This window comes from Strigops habroptila, chromosome 1 (genome assembly GCF_004027225.2).
Source record: "Strigops habroptila isolate Jane chromosome 1, bStrHab1.2.pri, whole genome shotgun sequence".
In the NCBI taxonomy this organism is placed as follows: Eukaryota; Metazoa; Chordata; class Aves; order Psittaciformes; family Psittacidae; genus Strigops; species Strigops habroptila.
This window is the reverse complement of record NC_044277.2, coordinates 120,654,989-120,668,864: the sequence shown is the minus strand read 5'-3', so window position 1 is coordinate 120,668,864 and position 13,876 is coordinate 120,654,989. Positions and strand designations below refer to the sequence as shown.

The window sequence follows — 13,876 nt, the reverse complement described above, 5'->3', positions numbered from 1 at the left end:
TCCCAGTGACTGCTTTAACAAAATTTAGAAAAACAGGGTTTGGTGAAGTCTGCCATCCAGAGGGACCCTGACACGCTCGTAAGGTGGGCCGATGCCAACCTTATGAAGTTTAACCAAGCCAAGTGCAAGGTCCTACACCTGGGTCAGGGCAATCCCAGGCACAGCAACAGGTTGGACAGAGAAGAGATTCAGAGCAGCCCTGCAGAGAAGGACTTGGGGGTGTTGGTTGATGAGAAACTGAACATGAGCCAGCTTCAGTGTGCGCTTGCAGCCCAGAAAGCCAACCGTATCCCAGGCTGCATCAAAAGAAGTGTGACTAGCAGGTTGAGGGAGGTGATCCTGCCCCTCTACTCTGCTCTTGTGAGACCCCACTTGGAGTACTGCGTACAGTTCTGGTGTCCTCAACATAAAAAGGACATGGAGCTGTTGGAGCAAGTCCAGAGGAGGGCCACGAGGATGATCAGGAGGCTGGAGCACCTCCCGTATGAAGACAGGCTGAGAGAGTTGGGGCTGTTCAGCCTGGAGAAGAGAAGGCTGCATGGAGACCTCATAGCAGCCTTCCAGTATCTGAAGGGGGCCTACAAGGATGCTGGGGAGGGACTCTTCATTAGGGACTGTAGTGGTAGGACAAGGGGTAATGGGTTCAAACTCAAACAGAGGAAGTTTAGATTAGATATAAGGAAGAAGTTCTTTACAGTGAGGGTGGTGAGGCACTGGAATGGGTTGCCCAGGGAGGTTGTGGATGCTCCGCCCCTGGTGGTGTTCAAGGCCAGGTTGGACAGAGCCTTGGGCCACATGGTTTAGTGCGACGTGCCCCTGCCCATGGCAGGGGGGTTGGAACTAGATGATCTTAAGGTCCTTTCCAACCCTTACTATTCTATGATTCTATGATTCTAAGTGCGCTTACAAAACAAAACCAGACTAAGTTGCAAAGCCTTTGATGCATTCAGTCTTATTTTGCCTTGCAATCAATTTAATACCACTGAAGTAGAAAACACCCCATACAATAAAGAAGTTGTTTATTTTTTCCCAAAATGTGTTCCTGCTTGTTCCACAAAAGCTGGAACATAAACTATTCCCCAAAATGTACCGCTCTGCTGAAAAGCAGTAATCATTTTCTTCACCAAAAAGTAACACATACCCACAACTCCATAAAAGGAAGGAATCCCAAATTAAAGTCTGGGAATTTGGAATCAGGATTTATATCCTCAGGAGGACTACAGCAGGCACTGGCAGCTGTGAAATAAAACTCCAACATTACACATCAGCTTTGCTTTTATGTGATCCTACAAGTCACTACCTTGCAGCCATTTATTTGCGTTTTCCTTTAAATCTTTAAAAATAACACCACCCCCTCCTGAATCTGATGCCTGTTGAAGTAGTAGAACCGATTCAACCTTAGAAGTACTAGAACCTGGAAAACTGCTCTATCAGAAATTTCCCCTGGTGTTTCTGATGCTGATAGCAGAAGATGGAGTGGTTGAACTTGGCCCTTTGCTACCTGTGGGTTATATTCCTTCCATTCATCTCATTTGCCAAAAAGTACTCCAGAGATCACCAGTTGTTAAGCAATGCTTTGAGTTGCACATACTTTGGTCTTTACTCTGTTGAGTCGGCAGCCAAGGGAAATCACAAAAACCCATTCTTTTCCCCACTGTGTTCTACCCAAGTGCCAAAAGACATTGAGCCAATGTGAAGGAGGGAGCAGAGAAGTGGGCAGTGGTGGTAGAGGAACAAAAATTAAATGGGTTTATGTACATACTGAAAATACTAGAATGTGTTGGATCCAGCCAAGAATACTATCTTCTATTCATCTGCTCTTCTGAAGTCTGTAAAAGTAGTAGTTTCTTTTTCCGATATTCTTCATTCTCCTGCTCTGCTTCCTCAGCTATGGATTTCCTTATACACGCTTTTAGTTCCTCAATTCCTTCTCCAGTATGTGTAGATATAGGAATTATATCTTTGAATTCAAGTGTATTTTCAGGAATCATTTCTTCTTCTAGTAAGTGTAAGAAGTCTGAAAAATCATATTGAGTTAGTACAATCCCCAAACACTGTATCACTACAAAGCCCATAAAAGCGCATTACATTTAGAAAATAAGCTTTACCAAATTTCAGTAAACATAACTGAAATTAATATAGAAGTTATTATTTGCTTAATCTTTAAAAAATAGCTAAAGTCTTAGAAGACAAGCACTAACACAACAGTTATACCATATTTACGCTCTCATGAGCGGATCCTACACCTTAAGATGAGTACAAAGAAATCCCAAGTTGCAGGATATGGGAGATGGATGGCTTTCATCTTTCCTGGTTCTTATACACTCAGGGAAATGGGAAGAAATGCACCCCAAGGTAATAGCAAATTTGAAGTAAACCTAGATAGGCCTGTCCAGAATGTTCACGTGTTTTGGCAAGAGAATTGTCTGTAAGGGGACCTTCAACAGACGTCACTGTTCTCCGACATACCTAGACTGAATATTTACTCTTCCCTATCATAGTTAGGAAAGATCTTCTAGGATATCTCTATTTTATTAAAGTATTACCCCAACAGTGAAGGCAGCACTACAAATGCATATAAACAGAGCTCTAAATGCAGGAAGTAGTTTTAAAACATATGTTCAAATATGTTCAAATAATAAATTTAATAGCTGACTTCAAACAACTCCTTGCCAACGCAGTTACCCCTGATGAAATCTTATTATGACTTGTTGAAGGCAATCATTGGAAGTTAATTTACCTTGAGGATTCTGTAGTTGTTTCATAAGTTCATTCAAGTTATCCTTTGCACAAGGCAAATCCATCTTATTAATGGCAAGAAGTGCAGGCTTTGTTAGCAGTTCCTCTTTGTACAGCTCCAGTTCCTTAACAGATAAGTAAATTTGCCTTAGTAAGTATTTGCATTTAACAAGTGCTACTTCAATTTTACATTAGCCTTTCATGCCTAGGCAGCTGTGAGATCAACTCAGGTCTCAAGGTTGATGTATTAAAGCAACCTGACAGAAAAAAATAAGGCTCAGTGATTTTTTGTTCAAACTCAGATATTTCAGGTAAATAGGCTGGCTAATTCTGAAACAGCCTCCAATAAAAAGAATGAGTCTTGGTTTTGTTTTTCTGATAGCCACAAACACAAAATCAATTTCAGAAAAAGTTCAGATCTATAAAAACGTAAGGAAATTGTTTTGGAGAGTTTTCTGATTCTTAATGTCGTAAGTGGGCTATGGTTAACATCAGAAATAAAATCACAACCATGAATAAGCTAAAATTAAACAGCAGTAGCTGAAATTCAGAAGATTGATCATCTTAACTCATATAGCTAGAGAGAAAACAGCTGTTAAACCTGAAATTACATGAAATGCTTTATTTTAACCAGAAGCAATGGTAAGAGATGGAAATTCTGAATATCTGCACAGCTGGGGCCTGATGTCTCATCTCCATTAGGCTCTGCAGCAAGGGCACCGAGGCAGGGATTTAACTGTACCCATGTATTTCTACTTTCTAAAATGCATCCAGACTGGGGAACTGAACATCATGGGTCTTTTCACCTTGACTGTAAGAAATATCCCATATGCCGCACAGATTAATGAAGGAGCAGTTGTGCCCAACATAAAGCAGTTTCACCTGGACAGTTAAAAATAAAGATTTCCTCATTTTGAAGAATTCTAAGCTCGTTGACTGGCCTTATATTATAAATCCAGAAGATACGCTAACATTTTGAAAGTTCTTGATCAAAACTGAGCCTCTTTCTTGCCTCTACACATAACTACAACTGTCAACTAGGAAGATGAGAACTCACCTTTGTTAGAAGCAGTATAGTTTCAAAGGCTGTTCTGAACTGAGTCTTAACAGACAGCTGAAACCCAGAAATATCAACCTGAAAAAGTGACACAAAAACAAGCTTTGTGGTATTAAGTTATGGTACAGTATCAAGGTACTCTCCATCAACTAATTTGCAGTACAATGTCCATGTACATGCCCTCATTCCTGGGAAATAACAGAGGGCAACTATACACCACAGTAACACTACAGACACTGGAAGCACAAAACGGCTGGTTCTGATAAAAGGTTTGATTTTTAAACTTCTTCTTTATGGGATCTTACAGAAAAAAGAAAGAAGGAAAAATCATCGCATGCTTTAATTATGCTTGGAACAATTCACTGCTCTAAATTAACTGGCTAAATTCTAAATTCTATTTAAGGACTTAATTTACCATCAGTTGTTTGAGCATTCCATTCTGAAAACCGTACTGCAACTACATTTATCATAAACACGCAAATTACAAATGATTTCCTAAATTCCAACTACACTGCAATTAGCATGCATTTTATTTACTGCACTGCCGTTGATTTCAATAAGCTGTAAATTTTATTTCACTTACAACTAAGAGAAGCTGTTTGGTTCTTTCTACATGTTTGAGAAATTTGTGGCCCATCCCTTTGTTTGCATGCGCACCTTCAATCAGTCCTGGGAGATCAGCTACCAAGATCTAGGGAAAGAGAAGTTTCAAACAAAGTATTTCCAACAAGCAGAAATGGTTATTTTAAACCATCAACATCTATTATCATTTTATATAAACAGAAGAACCCAGATAAAGGAATGTCAGGAATATCTTTTTCAAAGACTCCTTTTACAACTATGTGTATTCCTTGGAATTGGGTGGGGGATCAGTTCTCCAGCAGTTCGATTAGTATATTAGCATCCAACCAGAGCCGGCAAAGATTGTCCTGATGGAAAGGGATTTTGTCATTTTCTATGCTGGTTCTACACAGTTGTAAAGAAGAGCTGAGATAGACTGAAAAAGAGCAGTATACTAAAGCCCCAAATATCTACTCAGTAACTTACAGAAAGTTAAGACAGTGAAGCAAAGAAGAGCAAAAGTAGGGTCGTCAAATCTATCTAATACCCATTCAGACAGCAACTAGATTCAACTGAACAATGCTGTAAGCCAGCACACAGTAAAATTTCCAGTACGCTACCTATGGCAGAAGGGTGCTTTCCGCTGAGTGAGTTACACTCCCACGTTACGCTAACTTTTAACTGTTGTGCATTTCCTAAATACTTGATGCCTTCCTTCAGAATTTTCCATCTACAGAGGCATGAGATACAGCTGGATGAACTACAGGCTTGTAACTACAAACAGGAAGAGAATAACTAGAGAGTTAGAACAGAAACATCCACTTCCCGGTGTGATGGTTTTGAGTGCTATAGTACCATCAAAAGCAGCTTTTTGCCCAACTTCAGTTCTCTTTCAAAGAATATTTTTCATGGAGCTCACAAAAAGCCCCTCATATTCTCTCAAAACAGCACTTGCTTCAGATATTCTGGTAGATGATGTAAATATTTCTGCTAGTTTCCACGGTCTGGTATTAAGATCTGAATCCAGACTCTTACTTAAATCCTCTACTTTGTGTCTTTTCTTTTCCAAGTAGTAATGATACTTGCATGTAATTTCTTCTTCATAATGTACTAAGATAAAATAAGCAAATTGCTATCTATTTCCTTAAAAAAAACCACCCATGTTCTGAATTAAAAAAAAAAAGAAAAAAAAAGATATAATGAGCCATTCGCCCTTGAATGCTCCAGGACAGTCACCTCAATTATTCCTCTTAATTGCTTACGTTGTTTTGTTTTCAGCAGTTGCAATACTCAGAGCTGAAGTACTTCCTCTTACTCACAAATGTTCCCTGAGACCACACCACTAGGTTCCCTTGAATTTAGAAAAGATTTTTTTTTGTCCGTATAGCTCCTATATAGCACCCAACACTGTAGTATAAAAAGCACGAACTGCAGAAACAGCCAACAATAATGGTCAGTGGCTGTGAGACAAAACAGACTGCAGGAAAGAAAGCCAGGAGTGCAAGTAGTTCTGCTGGAGAAATATACACCTGTAAGAGCAAGAGGTCCTGAATTCATGGCAGGTGGGTAGTTTTTTAAAAAGGCTATAAGCAATCCTGTTATTTGCAGCCAAGCTTTCTAGGACAAGCTACCCTAAACTAGCAGATAAAATGGACATACAAAAAATTTCCCTTAGATGTGCGCATCTCTACAGGGAACCTGACAAACAAGACTTACTTCCTTTAACACACAGTTTTGTTAAAGGTTGTTAAATGAAGGTTTCAAGCATCAGCTACTGAACCCCCTAAGATTATTGCTTTTGATAGTGAAAAGAGGAATTTTCTGTCTTTTCACATCTGAGAGGTATGCTTTTCTGGTTAACTCATCTGAAAACCTTTTATGCATCTGCCTTTAATCTTGCAAATGATGACTCCAGTAGTACTGCATGTATCATACCCTTCAAAGACAAAATAAAAGCACTTCAAAGAACATTCAAGCCTGAGGAATGAAAATGTTTGCTGTAACCCTACATGAACTTGTGGTCCAAAATCTATTAGTAAGAGCCTCATTTAGCATTGGTTTTCCCACAAGTGGATACTGTAGAAAGGATTCCAGGCACCACAGCATTACCTGACAACTTCCAAGGCAAAATACAAAACACCAAGCACCACAACAAACCAAAACCCGAACAGAAGTTATAGCAGCCAACCTAGAAAGCCAGAACAGTAAGTTACGGTAACTGGCATATATTCGCTAAATTCCCTGTCATTCACTACTGCAGATCTGCAGCTATTGGACAAATATGCCACTGTTTAAAATCCATTCTTGAAATTACTTATTCATTCCAGAGCAATTTGTATAGTCAACTTGCATAAAATCTGCCTCTTCTAAATAAAAATAACAGGTTAGTCTCCGAAACAATGACTTTTTTAAGTTCTAAACACGCGTTAGAACACAGCAATCTCAGTTCCACACACAAGTTCACAACTCTAAGGTTATAAAGCAGGATTAGAACCACAGAAAAGAGAGAAGGGAAAATAAGAAGCCATTTTCCAAAGTGACCTGAAATTAGCTCAACCTCATTTGGCTTTAAAGCTCTCTTCTTATTTTTATTTCATAAAAATAGCACTTTCTCCACAACTCTCATTAAGTCCATGTAATTGCATTTTATATGTATGCATTATAGATATACATATGAAAACACCCTACAAGTTTCCCTTTTCTTTCTGAAATTATGTTAAGCAACCTAACTAATCATTATACACAACTTTAACAAACAAGCAGAATGAACTTTCATACCAACCTGCTTATAATCCGCATACATGATCTTTCCTAGTTGAGGCTGTATTGTTGTAACTATGACAAGGAAAAAAGAGAAGGGGAAGAAAACAAAACTGTTTTTAACATTTTAAAAAATATTCATGTTACAAAACATTTAAATGCTGTGAGACTTATTTAAATTAAACAAATATTCAGTAGCAGAAAAAAACAAGGCAAATGGGATGTTAAAAATTACTGGAAAAGGAATAAAGAAAAAGCAAACCACGAGAGAACAAAATTAGACCACTCAAAAAAACAGTGGCTCACCAAGTCTTGGTACTGTTTTCAGTTCTGTTCCTGTCATCCCACAAAGGGATGGTGGGAAGAAGTCTCAGACACAAAAATTATTAACGAGATTATGGAATAGCTTCCAAAGAGGAAAAAAAAAATAATAACGAAAGGCAAAGTGAAATAGGACTCTTAAAACTGAGTTAAAATATGAAAAGGCTACACAGAATCAGGAGTGGTGCAAGGTCAGTAGGAATTATCGGTACTTGTACTCTTGCTTTTTAATTAAAAAATGATCAGACAACTAAACCTGATTTACTGATAGAAAAATAGTAAAAGATTTCTGTCCATTTTCCAGTGACGAGATTCAAAACCAAAGTCTTACTCCGTTGGAAGATCAGGTGGCAGCAAATTCCAAAGCATTCAAGATGTTTATGTAAAGGAGCTCGATGGTACATGTTTAGTAGACAAAGGACATTACACAGCATGGAGTCTCACATGCAATAAAACGGGCTGAGACAAAAATAAATGCTAAATAGACCCTGCATGAAATTTAACATAGGCTGAAGCACTATGAGGGGGTACACATGAAAAATTGAGGTTGTTAAAAGAACTGGACACTGAAACAGCAAGTGTCTCTTGGGAGTATTTCTTATAATTAAAAATCTGTGTAACATATTTGGCAGGCAACATGGTTATCTCTTAGTCTTTATTATAAACCTGTAAACCAAGTCAGAGAAAAGACTTCTTGCTCTCATGAAATATTACTGCTCTAAAAATGTATGTGTGAACTTACATGCGTAATTTGCAATCTCAGGTTTGGCATGAGAAACCTTACTTAACAAGGATGATTTTCCCGCATTTGGAAACCTAGAAGGAAAATGAGGATTTATACACTGTATAAACAAATATGTGGTGCCTTTGTATTTTATTACCAAATACACCATATTACCTTAGTCAAATTCAATGCTATCAACTAATTTTGCAGACTCAGTTACTCTTAAAAAAATCCCCCTCAAAAAATCACCCCCTTCCCCAAACCCCCCCCCCCACAAAAACCACCACACACAAAAACCAGAACAAAACTGAGACAATTATTTTTTAAAAATCAAATCTGAGTATTTTTTCTAAATCCAATAATGCTTCCCAAAGATGCAGGCAAGAGAGGTATGTAAATACATGTGTAATAGATGGAAACACAGCATAAACATCTAGGTCTATGTGAATTCAGTCTTCGCATGCTATAGCCGATTTTGTAAAGTGCATTTACATTCTAAGCACCTGCAGCAAATGCATCTTATCAGTTGGATTTAGTATTTTGGTATACAATCATGGTTAATTAAACAGTCTACAATTTAAGTACCAATGATATCTATGCTACAGTTTTGCCAATGTAGCAAAGCAGCTGTAAACTTTGTGAGAGAGAGACTTTGTGTATGTATATATGTGTATAGATAGAGAGAGAGAGAGAGACTTCATGCAGTTTGTATATGTTTTTAAGGCAACAAAGTTTTATAAGGGATCCTGAAATGAGGACCTTGTTACCAAATAAACCAAAAATAATACTGGTGAAGCCCTAGGAGCTGGTATGTGCAGATCTGACTCTTGTAATAATCTTTTCCCTTTGCAAAGGATAGCTATACAAAAAACGTTCCCTAAAGGATATGGTAGCTTTTACAAAAGCTTCTTCACAGAATACATCTACCCATTTCTGTTGGGCTTCAACAGAAACCTAAGTTAAAACTGAAATTATAAGACATGCTTATTTTAAAGATTAATTTTATTTTAAAGATTTAAAGATTGTAAAAGACACAACAGCCTTGATCCTTGTCAAACTTGAAAGTAATGCTGACAGCAAAGGATAGACTAAGTGCTTTTTCATAGCACCTGCTCCATACAGAAGACCACACAAGACTTATGTCCCAATCTAATTCACAGTTATTCAGCACAATGTTTTGATGCAACAGTGATCAAAGAAAACTTGTGTCCACAGGTAACTGAACATTGGTCACAAGATAAAAAAAGCATGTGCCACATAGAAAACCATATACTCTCCACTTGATTACACACAGAATCAAGACCTGTTAACAGAGACAACTAATAAGAACATGAGCAAATGAAAAACAAGACTAGTACTGCATTAAGGGGCATTATAAAGGGGTTGCATTAGAGGCTTTCTTGAAAAAGAAAGAGACATAATGACTCTTCTTGTAACATGAAAAGTATTGAGGGTAGTTTTAATGTGCTCTGATGTTGAAAGGTGCCTTAAAGACATTCCGGAAGGTTACTCTGGTCATACGCTCAAGTGACTATTTTGTTTCCAGTAAGGTACAATACACTCTTTGAAGTTTATGTTGTAACCTACGCTACACATGACGACCTGTACCCAAACCTGATGGGTCTTTCTCAGACCCATCAGTAATGTTTTTTTACCTGATCTAAGAAACCACTTCCAAATCTACTAAAGTAAAAATAACAAGTACAAAGAGATCAAAGTACAACCACAAACTATCGGAGGCTGATTCATACTCTCAACAAGAAAATAATATGCTCCTCTAATTAACTGACTGTGATTCTTTTTACCCATTTTAAAGGAAAACTGCCAGCTAAAATACAAGCCAAAATGCAAGATTAAAGAAATGCCAGTGTCATAAAACTCCTATATTTTCACATACTCTAAAACAAGAAAAAAATTTTCTATTATGTAATTGATGACCACTTGAAAATTATATAACTTTAGATAAATCTGATATTAACAGAATTATTTCTAATAAGAAAAATGTATCTATAAAGCCATGCTGTCTTCAAGTTTCCCTTCTTTAATGGTATATACCAATTAGACTATTTCTACCTCAAACTTCTTGCCATTTTACGCCGCTGGTGGTTTTTATTAGTAAGGACCATGTGGCGGGTGGGGATCGGTAGTAGATGTTGAGTAGACCAATACTTTTACAACTGTAGTTTGTTGAAAGCTTTCTCCAAATGAAAGTATATTTATCCGCATTGTTACAAAGTAGTAACATTGAAACGCAAGTCTTACTGTTCTTGTTTGTAACTACTTCCTTCCAATGTTCCAAGCTGTTTATATGGGAGAGTAGGGTACTACACCTCTGAAATTCTCTTTAAAACTGCTACTGAAAGGATCCACTTATGCCAGTACCATAAAGTCAAAGATGCAATATAGACAGTGTTCTTGGCTCTGTTTTGCACCTCCTACTTACTTCATAAATATTAGTTAATAGGATTTTAATAATCATCATGATTGCCAAATTTGATTAATAATGATATATTATTCTGATTCACAAAGCCCTTCACAAACAAAAGCATAACCAATACTTCTCAAATTTTAAAATTAATTTTAATAGGCTTAAACTCTATCTGATTTTTGCAAACTGCAAGTAATTTAAGTGGCAATGTCAATGTACAGTAACATCCTCCAAACCCTCAAATTTCTTTGAAATCCCATTTGAAATCTACTACTTTATTTTCTAGTATTATTTCTCAAACGACAGTACTTACCCGACTAAGCCAACGTCTGCTATAAGTTTCAAATCAAGATGAACAATTCGCCTCTGACCTTTGAAAGGCACAAAGTTTGTGGCCAAAGAGCCTCCAAGACCTCCACGTGCTGCCAAGAATCTGTCTCCTGCTGCATTAAGCTCTCCTGAAAATAAATTCACCAGTGAAAAAGCACAATCCCCCACAGTAGTTCAGTTGTGACTTTACACTTAAATCTACCTTCAATGAAGAGACAACTTTCTGTGCACTTCCTTGCAAGAGCTGTGCATTCAGGGTCATGGTATTTTTCCTTCTTTGGAAACAAATGAAATCAATCACACCCCAGTTTTGCCTTCTGTCATACAGTTAGTCACTTCAAGAGAAGTGTTAAGTACAGGCAGGAAAAGCATGGCAAAGATGGTAGTTTTGAAGCCTCCAATACCTGAATTCAAGAATGCAAGGAAAAATCTGCATTGATAGAGATGTGGCTACAGAAAACTCTTCAGAGATTCCATATTCTTTCATTAAAACGCAGGCTATATCTCCCTTAGCGTTAGAATAATTAAAAAATAAAATAAAATGCAACAGTTGAGTATATAATTCAGGGATACCTTTAGACACTGACATGCCTACGTCATAAACAGTTCTTGCCAAACATCAAATTTTGTTCCAAATCAAAGTAATTTGTGACCTTAGTTTGAATGGTATGAGGAAAAAAACTCTGAAAAACTGCAAAGGAAACACAGAGATCTATTCCAAGAGCACTGTATTGAGAGATTTTCCTGGTTACTATCAAGCACCACTCTTTAAAAAAAAAGAGTGAAAAACAGGTAAGTATTTTAGATAATCTGAAGAGCTGACACTCAACAATGATCATTATCTTTTAACAAGTATCATAATTCAGTAGTTATAGCAACACTTACCTGAGTTTATGGACACCTAATTTAAGTAAGGTCATTAATGATTCTGTGGAGGATCAGCATGGCTTCCAGCCTTTAATACTTGTTTGCAAGGGTAATTTTCTTTCTGCTGCATATAGTTATACAAACTAACTCCTGCTAATTTCTGGAAGGGGTCTTTTCTTTTCCAACAATTTCTACAGTGTTTTTTGTTTTGGGGTTTTTTGTCAACTCTTTGTCTGAAGGAAAACACACATGTATTTTGGGAGATGTGTAACCTTAAAACACCATAGTGTTCTAAGCAGGACACATCCTAGTGTCCTAGTGTTCTAAGTCTGCTAAATGCCATCAATAAACATGACAGTATCTAGTGGATAAATTAAAATAGAGCAAAAGCTCTTACCAATTTGCTTGCCGTCATCACAAAGAACTGAAATTCCCAGAGGCACATGAACTTCACAGTCTTTTCCTTTTTCACCTTTTAGTGCTTTAACACTGGGAGAAATTGAACCAGGCTTAGTAACTTAAGCTGATGTTTTGCTTTCTGGAAAAGATGCATACAAAAACTTTCATTAAACGGACTCTTACCTGCTGTTGGCTCCTGTTCCAGCTACAAATCGCTTCAGAGGGTATTTCTCCCTAATGCTCTTTAAGGTAATTCTTTCTTGGGCAATGAACCAAACATCACCACCTCTTCCTCCTTCCCCACCCAGACGAGGATAACCCATGCCACCAGTTCCTCCTCTCACATAGAGCCGTAAATTATCGATGAAGTTGCCATACTAAAAAAACCAACAGTTTTGTATCAGTATTTCGTTCTGTTTACATTTGTGTTGTAGAAATGTGTGTAAAACTGCTTCAGTACAACTTTGATGGCAATAATTAAAGCTCAGAAAGCAGACATGTAACCCTTAACAATGCCTTTTAGTAAGAGAACCGTTTGACCTATCTTCCCCGGCAGCGGTCCCTCACGGCCTGCCCGCCCTGCACCACCCCAGGCAGCGGACACGGAGACACGCGTGGGACTGCGCCGGCACCTCCGCCCGGCACGTACGGGCCTCCTGCGAGGGGCCGTGCCCGCACACCGCCGACCCGCGGGCCAGACCGGGGAAGGGAAGCGGGCACTCGCCCGAGACGTGCCGGCGGAGCGACACGCCAGCCCGCCGCGGACAGGCCGCGGGGCCGGGAGCGGGACCGCGGCTTCCCACCAGCCCTTCCCGCCGCCCGAGCGCTGCCTGCGGGAGACTGCTCGCACGCAGGGCCCGGCCCCACCGCTCCCCGGGCCGGCGGCACTGACCTTCCGCAGCACCGCCGCTCCGCCCCGCACCATGGCCGGAGCTACCGCCCCAACCTGGGCCCGACCGGCGGCGGGAGAGGAGGGACCGGGCCGGGCAGAAGCAGCGGACCGTGAGGCGCAGGGCGGGCGAGCCCGGGCCCCTGGGGGCTGCGTGAGGAAGACGGGGCAAGACTGCAGGCCCAGGGGCCCGGCTGCCGGCCGGACAGCGCGTAGAGAAACGAACAACCGCCCAACTCCCGTCCTGCCACAGGCGAGACGGAGCCGCCTCCCGCGCGGCTGCGCATGGGCGGTGCGCCCGCCCGCGGTTGGAGGCTCCTCGACGTGGTGCAGGCGCGGCCGGGTGTGGTTGCCGGAATATTAAGTGCCGGGCCTAGTTTGGTGTAACAAGTCAGTTCCTCTTCCGGTCCTCCCTGCCCCGCAAAGCATCTCAGACCGAGAGGCCCGGGGCGATTGTGGCGGAGGTGCGGGCAGGGCCCGCAGAGGGGAGGGCAAGGCCTCAGCTGCTGGAGCTGCGCGTTTTCGAGCAAGATGTGCACCTTCAGTGTCTGCTGTTGGCTTTGCCTGTGCAGCCGGCCCCGTTACAGCGTGATGGTCACGTTGCGGGTGTGCTCTCCCTTAAAAAACTGGGTTCTGACACTCCAACAGTGCTGGTTCTCAGGATAAGGGTGACTCTTCATGGCTTTGATAAGGCTCATAGCACTTCACGTGTCTTAAATGGTGACAAATGAGAAATTATTTTGTAAATGATTTGGTTTAAACGGGAGATTTAGGTTGGATATAAGGAAGAAATTCTTCACT

The 13,876-nt window shown here is 39.9% G+C and overlaps 1 protein-coding gene across 1 annotated transcript; it reads right to left on the bottom strand.

Moving 5' to 3' along the window:
* Positions 1 to 1,002: 1,002 nt before the first annotated feature.
* GTPBP10 (GTP binding protein 10) lies at positions 1,003 to 13,408 on the bottom strand. Its single transcript, XM_030481302.1, has 10 exons — positions 13,079 to 13,408; positions 12,370 to 12,563; positions 12,185 to 12,276; positions 10,904 to 11,048; positions 8,181 to 8,254; positions 7,140 to 7,192; positions 4,380 to 4,487; positions 3,797 to 3,874; positions 2,741 to 2,864; positions 1,003 to 2,017 (listed from the first exon to the last, which is right to left on the bottom strand). Exons 1-10 carry the CDS (start codon positions 13,109 to 13,111, stop codon positions 1,800 to 1,802), a joined length of 1,119 nt encoding a protein of 372 aa, XP_030337162.1. The 5' UTR covers positions 13,112 to 13,408; the 3' UTR covers positions 1,003 to 1,799.
* Positions 13,409 to 13,876: the final 468 nt, after the last annotated feature.